This window comes from Myiozetetes cayanensis, unplaced genomic scaffold (genome assembly GCF_022539395.1).
Source record: "Myiozetetes cayanensis isolate MyiCay16 unplaced genomic scaffold, myiCay2020 scf23, whole genome shotgun sequence".
NCBI lineage: Eukaryota > Metazoa > Chordata > Aves > Passeriformes > Tyrannidae > Myiozetetes > Myiozetetes cayanensis.
The window spans coordinates 7,677,750-7,693,720 of NW_026087445.1; the positions used below are offsets into that span (position 1 = coordinate 7,677,750).

At 45.8% G+C, this 15,971-nt stretch overlaps 1 protein-coding gene across 2 annotated transcripts in view; it reads left to right on the forward strand.

The window, feature by feature from the left end:
• Positions 1–15,971, forward strand: part of COL5A1 (collagen type V alpha 1 chain) — a 139,654-nt gene that overhangs the window by 24,120 nt on the left and 99,563 nt on the right. For both annotated transcript variants that reach the window (XM_050320012.1, XM_050320013.1), the window contains exons 2-4: positions 7,001–7,168; positions 11,803–12,016; positions 12,610–12,772. In XM_050320012.1, the coding sequence (XP_050175969.1) occupies positions 7,001–7,168; positions 11,803–12,016; positions 12,610–12,772 (545 nt within the window). The remainder of the gene's footprint in view (positions 1–7,000; positions 7,169–11,802; positions 12,017–12,609; positions 12,773–15,971) is intronic.

Below are 15,971 nucleotides of genomic sequence, written 5' to 3' on the forward strand. Positions count from 1 at the left end.
TCCATGGAGGAGAGACTTGCTCTTTGCTCACTGTTCTCTGCTCACACCACGGCTTTGTTAGAAACCCAAACGATTGATTATTTTAGAAAAAAAATAAAAAAGGATTTCTGCTCAGAGGAATAAAGATTATCTGATTTTTTTTTTTTTTTTAAATTTGATGGAGTCTCACAGAGCTGCTCCAGTATCAGTTCTGTGTTTTTTTTTTCTTTCCCTTTTGGGATTACACGGACGATCTTTCAAATCTCACTCTGCATAATGGTTTCCTTTGTTCTCAGTCAGGACTATTTGGGCTTTACAAAAAGAAAAAGAAAACCATAAGGGGATGACATGAGTCACTGGTGAAATATTCAGCTCTCTGGAGCAGTGTGAACTGACACAGCTCTGTGGCAGCTATTGGAAGGAGCAGATGAGTTCTGACCCCTTCCATAGCTGGCCTCTTTTTTCCTGTATTATACCCTTTCCTAGGGAATAAACTTTTCATATTTTCAATCCTGCAGTTCATATTCCTCGATTCTCCTCCTTAAAATGCCTTTTCTCTTTGTCCAAATGAATTATTCTGTTTTATTGGGCTGCTGGGATGCTGAAGAATTTAAGAGGCTGTGTTAAGTCCATCCAAATGATGCTGGAGCAATGGCAGCTGGAGCTTTATATTCTTATTTTTGTCCATATTTTATTTTAGCCTCTGCCATCTTGTTTTAGTCAGTTATCCAAGAGCTGCAGCCAGGTCAGCTGTGGTCAAAACTGTTTGGATAAGGAGTAGAAATGGTTGAAATCCCACAAGCACGCCATGGAGACTCCATAAAAATGCATCACTAAGTGAAGCAGCTTCCAGCTCTCATATGCCTTTGTCTCTCATGCATCTCGACACAGGAACATCTACCCCGTGGTATTTAATTCCTAATGGAAGTCCAGATGTTCATGTTCAACCTCTGGGCAGCTGCCTGGGGAGTGAGAAACCCAGAGCCCAGGGAAAGGGCATCCTTCCCCCTGCACGCTCTGCCCTGCCTGGAGCCGGCTCCTCCAAAGGCAATAATTGAGTGTTTATTTAGGGCTAAGAATAAACTGCCTTGGAAAAGTACTGAAAGAAGGCAAAACTGGTAAAGATGGGAGGGAAAGGGTGTCTTTGAGCAGTGTGTTCTTTTTCCTTGCTGGAGCAACCAACCCCTGGCCCTGCCAGTAGCTCTTGTCGTGTGGATTCTCAGCTCCTTCCTGGAGCAGATTAACTGCTTTGCTTTTTTCTTTGAAAATTACTCTTGTCATCTTTCTATGGGACTTGAAATACCTTTCAAGGAGAGGCCACTCTTGAAATAATCCGTGTTCACTTTATTTACTGTCATTGCTTGCTGTGAGGTAAGATGACAGCGTGGTTTTATGTTGCTTGTTCATGTAGGGAGGCTTCACTTCCCAGCAAAGCTGCTGATGTGATTCTTGGATACCAACGCCCAGACTGGTGGGATGTGTATTAAATGATGAGAAAGTTGAAGAGGGCACCTGGAATGAGCTGGGAATATAAATGCTTATTCATTCCTCACCTTAGGACCTCAAATCTCTGGCAATAATTGCACATAAACCATAGCATGACTAAGGGCTGCATCATTAAGTCCTGAAGGTCTTTGGATGTCCTTCAGCTGTTCTGACACCAAATATGGAAGAATGGTTCTCCCTTTACAGGGTGGTGACCTCTTCTCCAGGCACCCAAATGTCTTGGTTATTGCATTAATGCAGCACCAGCTCGGCTGGGTGCAATAAATTCGTGTCTCAGGATGCTGAGAAGGGGTTTTTTTTCCCACTTTGAAGGGTACTGCAAGGCAAAGAGCTGATGAAAGGGGGATTCCCTTGAGTCTAAACTCTAGGAATGCGTTCAGTGATCATCACAGAATGCTTTGGGTTGGAAGGAACCTTAAAGCTCATCTCATTTTGATCCCCTTTCCAACTGGACCGAGCTGCTCAGAGCTTTATAATTTACTGGCATCCAGACCAAACTCTCTTTGTAGGCCTGGCTTTACCTTTTGACCAGTCCACGTTGGTGCTACCCAGTTCACCCTGATGGGCTGTGTGGGGTGACTGGGAAGAGCAGGGAGGACACGGGGAATGTCTCTCCCCGGCACTGAGGGGCTTAAGTAGCTCCAGCTTTCAGCTCAGTGGCAAGTTTAAACATTGAGGATTTCCTTGGGGATAAGGATTTAATTAAAGAGCTTGAAAAACAAGATTTGTTTTGAGGTTTGTTACTTGTAATTTGGTAATTTTTCAGACACTAGAAACAGGGATACTCACAAGTAACATATAAGTGACTTACAGATCCTGAAGTGCTTTGGGGGACTGTTCATGAGCTTTGCTTCAGGTGTTAAAAATTATTATTACAGGTATAAATATGGCTTAGATTAATGACTTCTGGCTAATGCTGTGTATGCTGGGATTTTTTCAGTGTGGTCTACAGAAGCTGCAGTTCCATCTTGCCTGGATTTTCAACAGCAGAATTTCCATCAGGTTTTTGGGTTGTTCTGGGTTTTTTAAGATTTTTTTTGAGAGTGGAATAATGTCTTATTTTCCTGATGATGCCTTTAAGAGCATCAGGTTGCGGAGCAGGGAACTGGAGGTGTGGACCCTCTTTGGGCTGACCCTCATGAGCCCTCTCAGGAGTGCAGAGAGGACAGAACAGCTTTCCCTGGGGAATGCCTTGGCCAGGGAAGATAAAATTAGGAGGGGAAACCACAAATCAACCTTTGCACAGCGGTCATGTGGTAGATGGTGTGTGGAGAAAGTCTTTAACTGACCTTCACTGCAGCCAAACCAGGGCTGGTTGTCCTGCTCTGTGACTGGCAAGGGAAATGGCATTTAAATAAAATCCTTGTTTATTATTGCACATATCCTGGAGGATCAGCAGGGCTTAAGACCTCTTTTCCTCTTAAAATTTGTCTTAAGCAACAGTCAGGGGAAGGAAAGGTGAGGTTGAACAACCCAGTCATATTGGGAATGGGGTTTGCCCCCAGGCAGGGGTGTGTGGTGTGCTCTGATACTCCATGTCAGGTATTAATGATGCTCTGGTCTCCTTTCGAGTTCTGTGGGGGTATTTCTTCTCCTTCATCCCATGGCTGAGTCCAGGAGGGTGGTTTGGCTGTAGAGGGGGTGGCAGGGCCACACCGGCTCTGTGTTACTGGAACCTGAGCCCAGCCCAAAGCCAGGGAGTTTGTGTCAATGAATCCTGGTTGAATTGCTCTAATATTGATGTGTGAGGAAAAAAAAACATGTCTGGCCATTGCTGGGTCAAGGCAGAGTTATAGATTAATGCCAGCTGCCTCTGTTCCAGGTTTTAACAGCTATTTAAATAATTAGGAATCAGATGATCACAGAAAGATTGGTCTTGGGTTTAATTGTGGTAATGGAGGAATTGGGGATTTAATTCCTCCTTTTGCCACACTTGGTTCATCAGCAAATCATTCATAGAATCGCAGAATGGTTTGGGTTGGAAGGGAACCTTAGGGATCATCTCATTCCACCCCTTGCTGTGGGCAGGGACACCTTCCACTAGACCAGGTTGCTCCAAGCCTTGTCCAACCTGGCCTTGAACACTCTCAGCTCCACATTTCCTTGGAACTGAACAAAAGCCAACCTTTTGACACTAATTCTTATCTTTCCATTCCTTCCTCCAATACTCTGCTATTTCTTCTCTGGGCTTTTACAGAGCATATTTAGGTCCCGACATCTCTGCCCTGTTAAAACGGGAAGTAATGCTCCCTTTTGGTCTTATTCAAGGGCTTTGCAGGCTTTTGGGGCAGCCTCTGCTCTGATTTTTGGTCTATTTTAGTTATTTGGGGTTTGCCTCTCTGTGTGCTGGATATATTGACACAGCAGGGACAGAGTTGCTCATTTCTTTGGGGGGCCTGTGCACCTCGAGTAAAGAACATTCCTGTGTGTGATGCTGCATAGTGATCTTATTCATAAAACAGCAAGTGGGAAAAGGAAAAGCTTTCATAAAGCAACAGCTAATTCAGTTCTCAGATGAAGGCCAAGCCCAGTGCAAACTTGTAAGAAATACCCTGCAGAGCCTGAATTTGGTCAGTCAGGTCTCTGTCCTGTACACGAGGCTGTCACAGCTCCTACAGGAGATCACTGAGTTCAGATGTGGCTGAAAACTCGAGGGGAAATAAATGAACTGATTAGCTCTCAGAAATGAGAGGTGCTCCTGTGTGCAGCTCATCTTTCTAGGAAGAACAGGGGATTTTCATGCTGTTGGAGTCCTACTCAAATGATGCTCTTAGTGATGAAGTGCAGCATGAGTGTTCTGTGGGGCTTTCGCTGGCTCCTCAACCCCTCCTTGACTTCCAGGAGCAAGCAGAGGTGAGACACTCAGACACCTCTGTGAACACAGGGATTTCCTCTCCTGCTGGTTACCTGTGAGGTTTGCAGTTTGTTTGGGCAGTATTCAGATTGTTTTTCTACTTTAATATCTCGCTTTGACCTAATTCATCATAGTTATGGAGGCACAGAGGAGCTTCCTTGGCAGTGAAGATGGATTGCAGGTTGTGTTTGGAGGCTCCCAGCAGTGCAGGGAGGCAGCAGGTGCTTGAATCATCCTTTACAAGGGAGAAGAGCTGCACCAGGGCACTGGTGAAGGGTTGGGGTTACTCAGAAGGCTCCAGGCAGGGGCTGGAGCTCCAAACCTGCTGCCTGCTCATGGCTGGAGGCTCCTGGAGGAGTAACCACTGCAGGAGCACTGCCTTGCCAAAGGAGAGGATATTCACACAGCTTTTGTCATAACAACAGCTGAGCCTGCAGGCTATGGATTCATCTGCAGATGTTTCTCTTCCTGCAAACACCTCTGGATGGCTGATGTGCAGCATTGAGCGAGGCTCAAACCCCCTGCACCCGGCGTGGGGACCCAGCTGATGTCAGGACTCTGGAATTCCCATCCCCTCCCCCTTTGCTCTTCCCCCTCTGCTCCCTAAATAAATGTTGGAGGCAGCTTAGGAGCTGGCTGTTCTGAATCTCTTGGAGCACAGGGATGTGACTGGAAGCAGAGGTGGAGTTTTACTGTACTTTTAGTTGCTCAAGCAGAACTTGGGCTCTGTGTGTGTGTGTGTGTGAAACAGAACACGGTGGAAAGGCAGTGGGAAGATCCAAGTGGCAAGGACAGCTTAGACAAATGTGTCATCCATACACTGTCTAGTAAGAATGAGAGATGAGGAAATATTCCAGCTGTGTGCTGCTCAGGCCAGGCTCCCTCAGCTCCTTTATTATCTGCAGCGCTCACTTGGATTTGCCATATGTTTGTAATCTCTCACCGAGGGCCCAATTTCTCAGGATTATGGAAACTTTTAAAAACTGCCTAACAATGTGCATGAGTTTTCCATGCAAATATTAGGCCGATCTTCTTGGTAACCAAAACTTTGTGATATTGTAAAAGATGTGTTCATGCTGTTCCTTTCCGTTGCTGGAGCGTCTGTGTTCGGCGCTGATGGATGCGGTGCAGCCCTTCCCTGTGGATGCAGCCAGTTGGGATGGGGTAGAGAATCAGGAAAAGTGTGGGTGGGAATAATAGTGGGTTGAGATAAAAGCCAGTTCAATAGGTAAAAACAAGGAAAGAAAAACAAGGAATTCTTACCCACTTCTCACGGGCAGGCAGGGGTTCAGCCATGGGGAGCAGGGCTCCATCCCACATGATGGTGTTTTGGGAAGACAAACACATCACTCCAAATGTTCCCCCTTTCTCCTTTTTTCCACAGCTTTATATGCTGGACATGATGCCATATGGGGTGGAATATCCCAGGGGCCTGCTGTCCTGGTTGTGTCCCTTCCAAGTCCTTGTGCACCCCCAGGCTGTTCATTGGTGGGGTGGGTGAGGAGCAGAAAAGCCTTTGACTCCACCTAAGCCCTGCTCAGCAGTAATGGAAACATCCCTGTGTTATCAACACTGTTTTCAGCCCAAATCCCAAATGTAGCCTCATATCAGCTGCTATGAAGACATTTAACTCTACCCCAGCCAAAAGCAGCACAGACCAATTTGCTTTGGGCACTGCTGGGGTCTGAGTTGGGTGGGTCGTATTTCTGACAGCATTTTGCTCCAACTGTAAGGTCAAAATTCAAAATTATTTCTTTTAAGGGTGTAAAGTCAGATCTGGTTATTCCACTTGTGGAGACTCCGTCTCTCCTGACGTGAGCAAGACCAGATTAGGAAGTTAATGAGACATATCACTTGCACTACTTAATTGATATCCTGGAGACCTGAACATCTGGAGGTGAACCAGCCCTGACTGTGCTGGTGTGGGGAGCTCAGGGTGTCAAACAAGGTCTCTTCATTAACTAGAGCCTCAGGGCATGAGCCTGATGGGATGTGGTTGAGGAAAGGAGCCTCTTGCTTCATGTCATTAGTCAAAATGCAGATTTTTTTCCACTTCTGTGAAGCAAATGTGGGGGTTTGACCATTCACCTGCACTCCTCTATGCACTGGTGGTTGTGCAGAAATCCCAGTGCCAGGGGGGAGAATATCTGGGGAATAATTTGGTGGGAATGGGGCACTTGGCTGCCTGAGGTGGAGCTGTGCTGCATCCCTGCCCTGTGTCACCTTGCTTCACCCTGGGCAGGGCTAGACCTGCACCAGCTTGATGGTGACTTGTTGATTTAAAGCCTTCCTCTCACATCATGGATTTCCTGTCTAATGCTTAATCTTCTGGATGCACTTGAATGATGAAGACTGGGTGAAGACATCCAGGAAAATACAACTACTGTAACTAATAAGACAGCACATTCTCACTCCTGTCCTGGTGCAGACAGCTGATCAGCTGCTCCTCTCTGCATTGAATTAGTGTCTTTGACCAGCAGCACAACGTGCTGGCTTTGAAGCTGTATTAGCATTGTATTTGCAGATGTATTGAAAGCTTATTTCATCTGTTTTTAAGGTTGTGATGATGGATTTGTGTGTTGCAGGCTAAGACTGAGTTGGATCTGAGCAAGTGCCCATCCTGTCGCCTGCTAATTCTGTGTTCTTCTTTTCTCTTTACAGCTGACCCTGCAGACCTCTTGAAGGTATTAGATTTTCATAATTTACCTGATGGTATAACAAAAACAACAGGGTTTTGCACAAGCAGAAGATCTTCAAAAGAAGCAGATGTTGCTTATAGAGTAACAAAAGATGCTCAGCTTAGTGCACCGACAAAGCAGCTGTACCCTGGTGAGTCCACAGCTCTTTATTTATCATATGGAAGCACCTGACCCTTTCCTCAAACCCTGCAGGCACACACCAGGCACACTGTGTGACCACTTAATTTTCCAAGTGTGTTTGCTCACTCCCCCTTGACAGGGACCGATTCTGCTGTTTCAAGGGGCTGAAAACTTCCAGCCACCAAACAAAACTGCAGCAGTTGTTCTTTTACCACTGCATTTGCACGTGGTGGTGGGTTTCACTGCAGAAGATGTGGCCAATGCCTGCATCTGTTCCCTCCTAGGTTGGAAAGTTTCTGCTCTCTCATTATCACACGGTGACACCCAGCTGGGGAGAGAGGCTTGGAGGATGCAAAGGAACACAGGCTGTGTTTTGTTCCATGTTTGTGGAGTGCCAAGCACAGTGGGGTCTTATTCTGTGGCTGTGGTGTCTCTCATAACACAAATAATCACCATATAAAAATAACAGACTGTCCCACAAGAACAGATGTCCCATGAAAAGTTGTTTGAAGGGCTGTGAGATTCATTAGAGGAAGCCACGAAGATGCAGGAGTTCACAAAGCCCTTGGAGAGCACGTGGGCTACTGACCATTTTATTTCTGATTGAGGATGCACTGGAGTCTGATTTTTCAGGGAAACTGCCACAGAGTGAAATGTGTTTGTAAAAAGGCTGGACACGTTATGGACCTGAATTCCTCAGTGGCTGAGTGAGAGCCTCAGTCTTGAGAGTGTAGCCACCTTCAGAAATCTTCCTTCCCAAGCCACACAGGAGCACTGGGATATCCCTGTTTCACGTGGGGAACAGGAATGGCAGGAGTTGCTAAGTTCAGTGAGAAAAGTGCCTTTGCTGAGGAAGGTTTAGCAGCGAGGCAAAGGCACTGCCTCAAACTCATCTGTGAGGCAGGGGGTGATTTCAGCAAAGCAGACACACACGTTTTCCCTCAGTGTTTGTGACACAGTCAACGTATTGGCTAAATCAGACCTAATGTTCTCTGCCACTATCAATGCTTTTTAATTAACAAGCTGTATTTATCAGACCCAGCCTGTCAGTGGCCCCAGTGAAGACTTTGAGGCTGGGCTGCTGCTGTTCTTCCACCCTCTGCTCCTGTGCTTCCTTTGTTGTTTCACTGCATGAGTTATCCCTGAGGTTATTTTCAGGTTTCATTATTGTCTTGCTGTGACAACAAGCAGGTGAATTATATTTAAGCCATGGTGAGCAGGAGCACAGCCTGTGATTTGCACACAGACTGAGCCTGACATGAAGATAGATGAGAGCAGCGTTGGACAGGCTGGTAGCCCATCATCACGTGGTCAGCCCTTAGCAAAGGAGCTGCCTAAAGCCCTGTTTAAATGTCTGCAGAAAGGCAAAACATACCCTATATTTGTCTTTATTTCTGCCCAGGGCAGGACAGTCCTTTCTGACAACAGATAATACCATTGTGTGCCCAGCTGCCCCCCCCTCTGCCAGGCTGGGCCTTGATGTTCCATCGTGTCCCTCCATGACACGTATCTGAAATGATTTGAAGTTTTGGTCCAACTGGTGTCTACAAGCTCAAAAAGGGTTTGCAGGAAATGTTTCCAGTTTGGAATATACAACTGGAGCGGATTTGAGAGCTTACCAGTATCTTCTGTAGCCACTGGTAAATTTTGCCTGGTCATGTTCATGCAAGAGAAACCAGCAAACAGTGGTGACCCCAAGATGTAAAACAAAGGATGGAATATTCTGCCTGATTAAACGTAGCAAGGAGACTGGATCACACCAGTCCTGACACAGGTTAACACAACAAGACAACAGGCAGGGACCAGATCATGGTCACAGGAGAGAACTTGGCATTGGAGGAGACTTTCTTGCCCTTGTCCCACCTCACTACTCATGATGTCATCAATCAGTTCTTGGTTTGCATCAGCTGTCTTCCTTGGGTTAGAAGACCTGGATGGTGTTTCCTTGGTGCCATCAAGCAACTTTCCAATCATTTCATCATCTGGACAACCATGGGGTTATTGAAGCAGCTCAGTCCCTCTCTGGAGACTTCCAAAGTCCTGGAGTGTTCTCTGCTGCTCACTGAGGAAATAGGGAAGCTCAAAGTGAAGAACTCCTGGTGTTTCCCATCAGATCAACAGATGATTTCTCTTTACATCTCCATAACTAGATGTGACTTCAGCTCACACCACCAAATGAGGGAGAGAGGGGATGAAGATAACAAAGTAATTGCGGTGCAATGTACCAGGGGAAATGTGGTTTTAGTGATTTCCCGTTACCAGGCGGGTGGGTTGGAGCGTGACTTTCCCTCCCTGCTGTGGAGCACCCTTGGCAAACGTGCTCTGCATAGAATATTTCATGCTAATTAGAAGTCAGTGCTTTTCTAAGATGGTAATTTGATGGGCTTTGCATTCTGCTGCCACAGCCAGCAAAGCAAGGTATATATATGTATGTTATATATATATCTATATAAACTTGCTTGTTTTTGCAAGCTCTCAAGAGTGAGAAAAATTCGCTGAGATGCTTTTTGTCTGTTCTCCCTAAATAAGTTCTGCTTCCCAGTAAAAGCCATGCTCTTCCACCAGCAGAAGTAAGAAAGGCAAAGTTTTCAGGGGCAGCCAGAAAAATGTCACTTGTGTTCCTCAGACAAATTTTCAATTGTCATTTGCATTCTCAAAAATCTCTGCTATAGCCTGAACAGTCACCTCTGAGGAAAAAAAGTCATTTCTCCATTGAGTCTCCTCAGATGAAGGAAAAGACCAGAAGTTGTTAAAACCATTGGAGAGCTGTTTTCCTTTGAAAACTGGAAAGGCTCTGGAAATGACACCACCTCACCTTGTATTTGTGTCAGGAACTGGATCAGCTCCTTGGTTTTGCTGATTATCATGGTTTTTTTGCTATTAAGCAGCTAAAGCTTTCCTGCCCTTCGCAGATCAGGAGCAGGGCTCTTTATTTTAGGCTATGTCTGGACACACCTGGATTAGGAAGAAGGCCCCAGCTGTCCCTGTTTTGAAGGCCATGAGGTTGCACACAAGCCTTTCATCCCTGGTCATGGTGCTCAAGAAAGGAGAAGAGACTCAGCCTGACCCTGCTGGTTCATCTATCGCAGCATTCCACAGACGCACTTGCTCCAGTGAAGCTGATGGCACTGGGCAGCTTTGTCTGTGATTCCACCTGCAGAACTGGGCTCTTCACCCCTTGTTGCTGCTTTGCAGGAGGTTACATGCAGTGATTTGGAGAGGATTTGGCCAGGGGGTGGAAGGAGGATGCCAAGCCAAACTCGTCATTGGTGCGGTGCCTTTAAGTGATGGATGTGCGACATCTCTCAGCGTGAGCTCGTTTGAAGAGTGAATCAAATATGAGGACTCAGTCCCAAACCCTTTGTTGGAGGGGTGTCCCCATTGTTTTTAAGGGGATTTGGGTCAATTTCTGTGTGCTTCATATATTTATTACGTTGTATTTATTAGTATTGCTGTCTGTGTGGATGTGTTTTCATACACCATTCACTAGCCTGGGTCATTTCTAGCTATGACAGTGAAGGCATTGTTATTTTGCCAGGACAGCAGAGCAGTAACAGAGTAATGTCAGCTATAATTCATCCATTATGATTATTTGGGTTGAGAAACTCGCATCACCATGGAGATTAATAATAATGAAAAAAAAATTAAAAGCAGCTTTTTAATGAGTTGGCAGCTTGGCCAAGTTGAAAGGTACTGTATTGTGGATTCATAATGAAATTTTGGACATGAACTATTTTACATAAAAGGCCCAAATCTGTAGCCTGTAATTGGAACCAGGAAGGCGTATGGTCTTGATTCAGAGCTACAGGAGGATTTGTGTACAGCAGGAGGGAGATAAAGCTCAGTGCATCCTATGGGAGGCACAAAAATCAGATGCTGCATTTGCCAAATATCTGGGTCTTTGTCCTGGGGGGAAATCAGGCTATAATCCTGGCATTTAATTACTGACTGTGAGTCCTCTCTGCAGAACGCTACTTTCCAAATATTATTTAACCAAGGTGAGGGATATTAACTGTGTTTGTCTCTGTAGGCATCCTCAGTTCTCCCCCTCGGTGTCCTCTCAGGGCTGATTCTGATGCAGCCCAGCCTTCTCCTGCCTCCTCCACTGCCCTGTGCTAGGCAGATAAATGCATTTAAGACACTGGTGGTCCATAAAAGTTAAAGCAACTCCCAGGCAGAAGAGGAGAGGTTGAGCTCATTTGAACTCTCTAACTTTGCTGTGGTTGGAAGAATTCCCCACTGCCATGTTCCTCATCCCCTCCCTGGTTCAAAATCCCTTTTGCAGACCTTAAGATACGTGAAACAAAGTTTTGCCTTGTCTCCTAAAAAGCTCTAGAGCACATTAAGGAAAGGTTAGGAGCACACTGAGGAGGAGTTAGGTGTCCCTTAGGGACACTGCTCTACACTGGCTTTGCTGGTCCAACCCATTTTGAGATTCAGCCCCTCCCAACCCTGTATCTCAACAAGTTTTGGGTGAAAGGCAAATTTCACCTGGCCCCATGTGAGTTTTTAAGGTTGCTGGTGTGCACACATGTGGAGAGAGAAACCAGAGGTCTTCCCAGGGGTTATTTAGACAGCAGGACTGTTTCTGTAGGGATTCATTTTCAAGGAAACCTGACTAACCTCTTTGCTTTTCCACTCCAGCTTCCCCATTCCCAGAGGACTTCTCCATTCTAACCACTGTAAAAGCGAAGAAAGGAGGTCAGTCCTTCTTGATCTCAATTTACAATGAGCAAGGGATCCAGCAAATTGGTGTGGAGTTGGGTAGATCTCCTGTATTCCTGTATGAAGACCATACAGGAAAGCCAGGCCCAGAAGACTATCCTCTCTTTAGAGGCATTAACCTTGCAGATGGCAAGTAAGTGAAATTTTGTGCACAAAGGAAAAACAGTTCATTGTTTATATCAATACCAGCATGTTGAACGTTTTGTGAAATAGGAGTCATGCCTGTATAAATGTATATACACACCTCTGACTGCTGCCAAATGTCCCAGTGTTTAATTTTGGTCTTTGGTGAATAAATATTACATATATAAGAAGTGTGAATGACTAGTCAGTGCCAGAGTCTGACACTGATGGGGACAGGAGCATGGATTTTGCTGCAAAGGGCTTTAAGAAATCAAGTTTGTCTTGCAAAATCCCCACTGAGACCTTTTCAGGACATAAGGAGGGTGGAAAATGGGGATAACCAGGGAGTCATTGTGTGGTTTTTATCTCTGCCTCTTGTTGAAGCCAGAACTGGCTTTCTCTTACCTGTCTTGGAGGGATGAAAAGTGAATGGCCTCTTCTCAATAAGCCTTTGTATTTCAAATGAAATCTTTAGCTGCCCAAGGAGAATTTCGAGGAATTGCAGGACATCAGTTTATGAAAATTCATTGTTACACAATCATTAGTTTGTTCTAGAAAGCCCAAGGTTCCTGTTTAACACATTTGTGGGCTGTGTTCTTGCAGGTGGCACAGAATAGCTCTCAGTGTGCAGAAGAAAAATGTCACCTTGATTTTGGACTGTAAAAAGAAGATAACCAAGTTCCTGGACAGAAGTGACCATCCCATCATTGACGTCAATGGCATCATCGTATTTGGAACAAGGATATTGGATGAGGAAGTCTTTGAGGTGAGTCGTGGCAAGGAGCAGCTCTGGGGTTGTTCCACAGAGGTGATGAGCTGGGTTCTGGATGTTGAGATGTTTATAGTCCAGTTTTGCAACTTGCATTGGGTTTTCACATGGCAGAACAGTGCTGTATGTAATTTTTATTTTAAGTTTTTATTTTGACTGAGTAAACGCCGCTTGTAGTAACGATTAAATTGGGAGCCAGATGACCTGGTGGAGTGAGCTCCTCTGGTTTCATGCCTTTGCTGGAATTCTAGATCATCTCTGCCCTGGGATTTTGTAGATCTGTAGCTCTTGGCACGTATAACATGGGAAGGGCTCACCAGGTTTTTGTTCATCCCTGTTAAGATTTAGATAGAGCTGCAGAGGCAGCAAACAAAGGCTGAGGAAAGCAGCTCCCCTGCAAGTCACAGTTCACTCTGAGGCTGTAGGAATTTGCTCTTTTTTTCCATGCATTGGCCATGGATTCTTGGTTTCTTGCACCATGACAAAAGGGGACTCTCCTTGACAGCTTGTTTGGCAGCCCTGTCACCTCCCACACAGCGACTGCTTTCAAAATCCTGATGGGTGGAAAGTTCCCATGAGCTCCTCTGATTTAAGCAAAGAGATAGAGGATTATTTATAGACAAGGTACATATGGTAGAAGTTTTTCCCATAGTTCAGCAACTAGTTTAATGTATGCATTTCTCTGGCAATCTCGACTTCTGCGCTCTGCTGCACTTCTGAGACCTCCATGTGGATGAGATTCTTGTTCCTGCTCTTTCTTGCAAGCTAAAACTGTTCCCTGAAATCAGCTCCAGTGCAGTGGAGTGTAAACCAAGACCCATTGATCTCTATCTCCTTACTTTTACTGAATTTATGTGGGGGAAGAGCTGTATCTCCCGGGCCTCCCCCCAGCCCAGCTGAGGGATAGGGAGTATCTCCTACCCATGGATAATTAGAGCCATAGCAAAGCCAGCTCCTGCCTGCATTTTGCTGTCACTTGGAAGGAAATTTCCAGCCTGTTTTAATATTACCAACATCTGGGAGCTGGGCTGCTGTAAACAGAGCAAGAATGCATGGACTGAGCAGCACTGCCAAAATCCCAGTTACAGAGTTAGAGCTGAATCTCTAAACGGTATTAAATTAAGGGACGCTCCCTGGGAAGTTTAACAATTAAAATGGAAAGTAAAAGCTGGGTTTAGTGGGCACTGGGGCGTCTTTCGCAAGCACTGGACGTTCTGTCAGATATTTCAGCAGCTGCACTGGATGCTGTGCTCTGAGGGGAGCTGTCATATGGAGTGCTGAGCTCTTGTGGGGAGAGCTGATGGATCCAGGGATCTACTAGATCCACTTAAAGAACTTGGAAGCACATCCAGAGCGGATGAGAAACCTGCTCTTCAGACTCCCTTCGTGCTGTAAAGTAGAACCTTTTCCATAAATGCCTCTGAAGCTTGAGGTGCTCCCAGGGGGCTTTTAGGGCTCACCTGGATTTAGGACAAGCTGATTGCTCTGCCAAGATGGGAACACGTGTTTATAGGTGGCAGTGCTCTCCCAGCACCTCTCTTAGACCTTTCTATGGGGTTGGCCAGGGCTCCCAATGCTGAAAAAGTCTCATTTCAGGGTATAAGCTCAGAGGGGCTGTGAAACCTCCTCAGCCTCGGGATGGGGGATAGAATGGAGTGTTTCCTCCACTGGAGCTGTTCCCTGTTCTGGGTATGAGGTGCAGCTACAAGATCTTGCAGGCATTTATTGAGAACTGCACAATCAGAAAATACTTTTCTCCTCTGTCTTATATGTACTGATATTATACAACTTGTACATAAAAGCCCCTCTAGTCCTGGTATTTATTCTCTTTTTTTGTCACCCACATCCCACCCTATTCAAGATAACAGCAGCTTTAAACCCAGTGTAATGGGTTTTCTGAAGGCAGTGGACTATAACCCAATTTCCTTCATATCTCAGCAACTCCATTTCCTTTGGCTCCTCCTTTCTTCTTTCTGCAAGACTAAGCAGAAACTGTACAGGGAAAACTGTGGCTCACAACAATGGAAAATGGGTGTAAACTGGTAAATTTATGTATTCCTGGAAAGCTGATAACTTCTGGAACTCGTGCAGAATGATGAGATGAAGCTGCTGCTGTCCTGCAGGCAACTGCTCTGCAAACCTAATCTAACAAGATGTTCCCCAGTGTTTTCTGCATCCATGGCTCTTATGTATTTGTCACTTTTGCTGGGAATTAAAATAACCCAGTTAGGTGGGAGTGGGGCGGAAGACAAAATTGTGGAGGCCTGGGATTGGCTGTGTCTCAGCACAAGAGCTTTAACTAGTGGGAATTCATGTTATTCTTGTCAGAACTGAAATCAAACCAACCCCCAAAAGCTTTTTGTTTTGAAAGTTGCAATTATTTAAGCTCCAGGTCTGCCTGGGGTTGTGAGGGGAGCAGCACAATCGAATGGCGGGGCTGGGAACTTCCTCACTCATACTCTGCTGCAGAAAAAAAAACCTGGCAGGAAAGGTTAGAAGGAGTTTCAAAATATTTCTCCAGCACAACATTCTTCCAGTGGAAAAATGACTTCCTCTCATTAAAATTCAATTAGCTGGGAGGCTGTGTGGGTCTCTGTCCACCAGGGGTGGGGGGGAGTGTCAGGGAGGTTTGAAAAGGGGCCAAGCCCGGAGCCCAGGTTGTACAAGTTAAGTTTTGTGCTGAGTCGTTGTTCAAAAGGGGAGTTTACAAATGTCAGGACAGGCTCTCGCTCCGGGGTTGGGAAGTGGTGTCTGGCCTCAAGCTGGGAGTGAGGGGATGCTCTTGTGAGACAGCAAAGGGCTTTTTGCAGTGGGAGAGGGAAGGAGAAAAGAAATAGCCCGTGGTGTGGGATAAACACTTTCCCCCTGCTTGCAGGCTGCTGTGAGAGGTGTTCCCTGGCTACAGCAGCACTGGGAGGGAGTCAGAAGACATGTGAATGTACCTCAGCTTTAGAGGGATGAAGTGCTTCTTCTGATGTGCTTTTTGAAAAGTATAAATTACAAACCAAGTCCTAGCACAGTCCTGGTGGTTTAGTGTGGGAATAGAGGGAGGATGAAGCTTGGGAAAGTCCCTTTCCCAGAAAGCAAAGCATCTTCTGCCTGAAACCCAGGGAGAGTTTCCAAAACATCCCGGTGATGTGACGGCCCCATTTCTGCCACTCCTCAGGATCTGCCTGTTCAGTGCCTGGGCTCTATT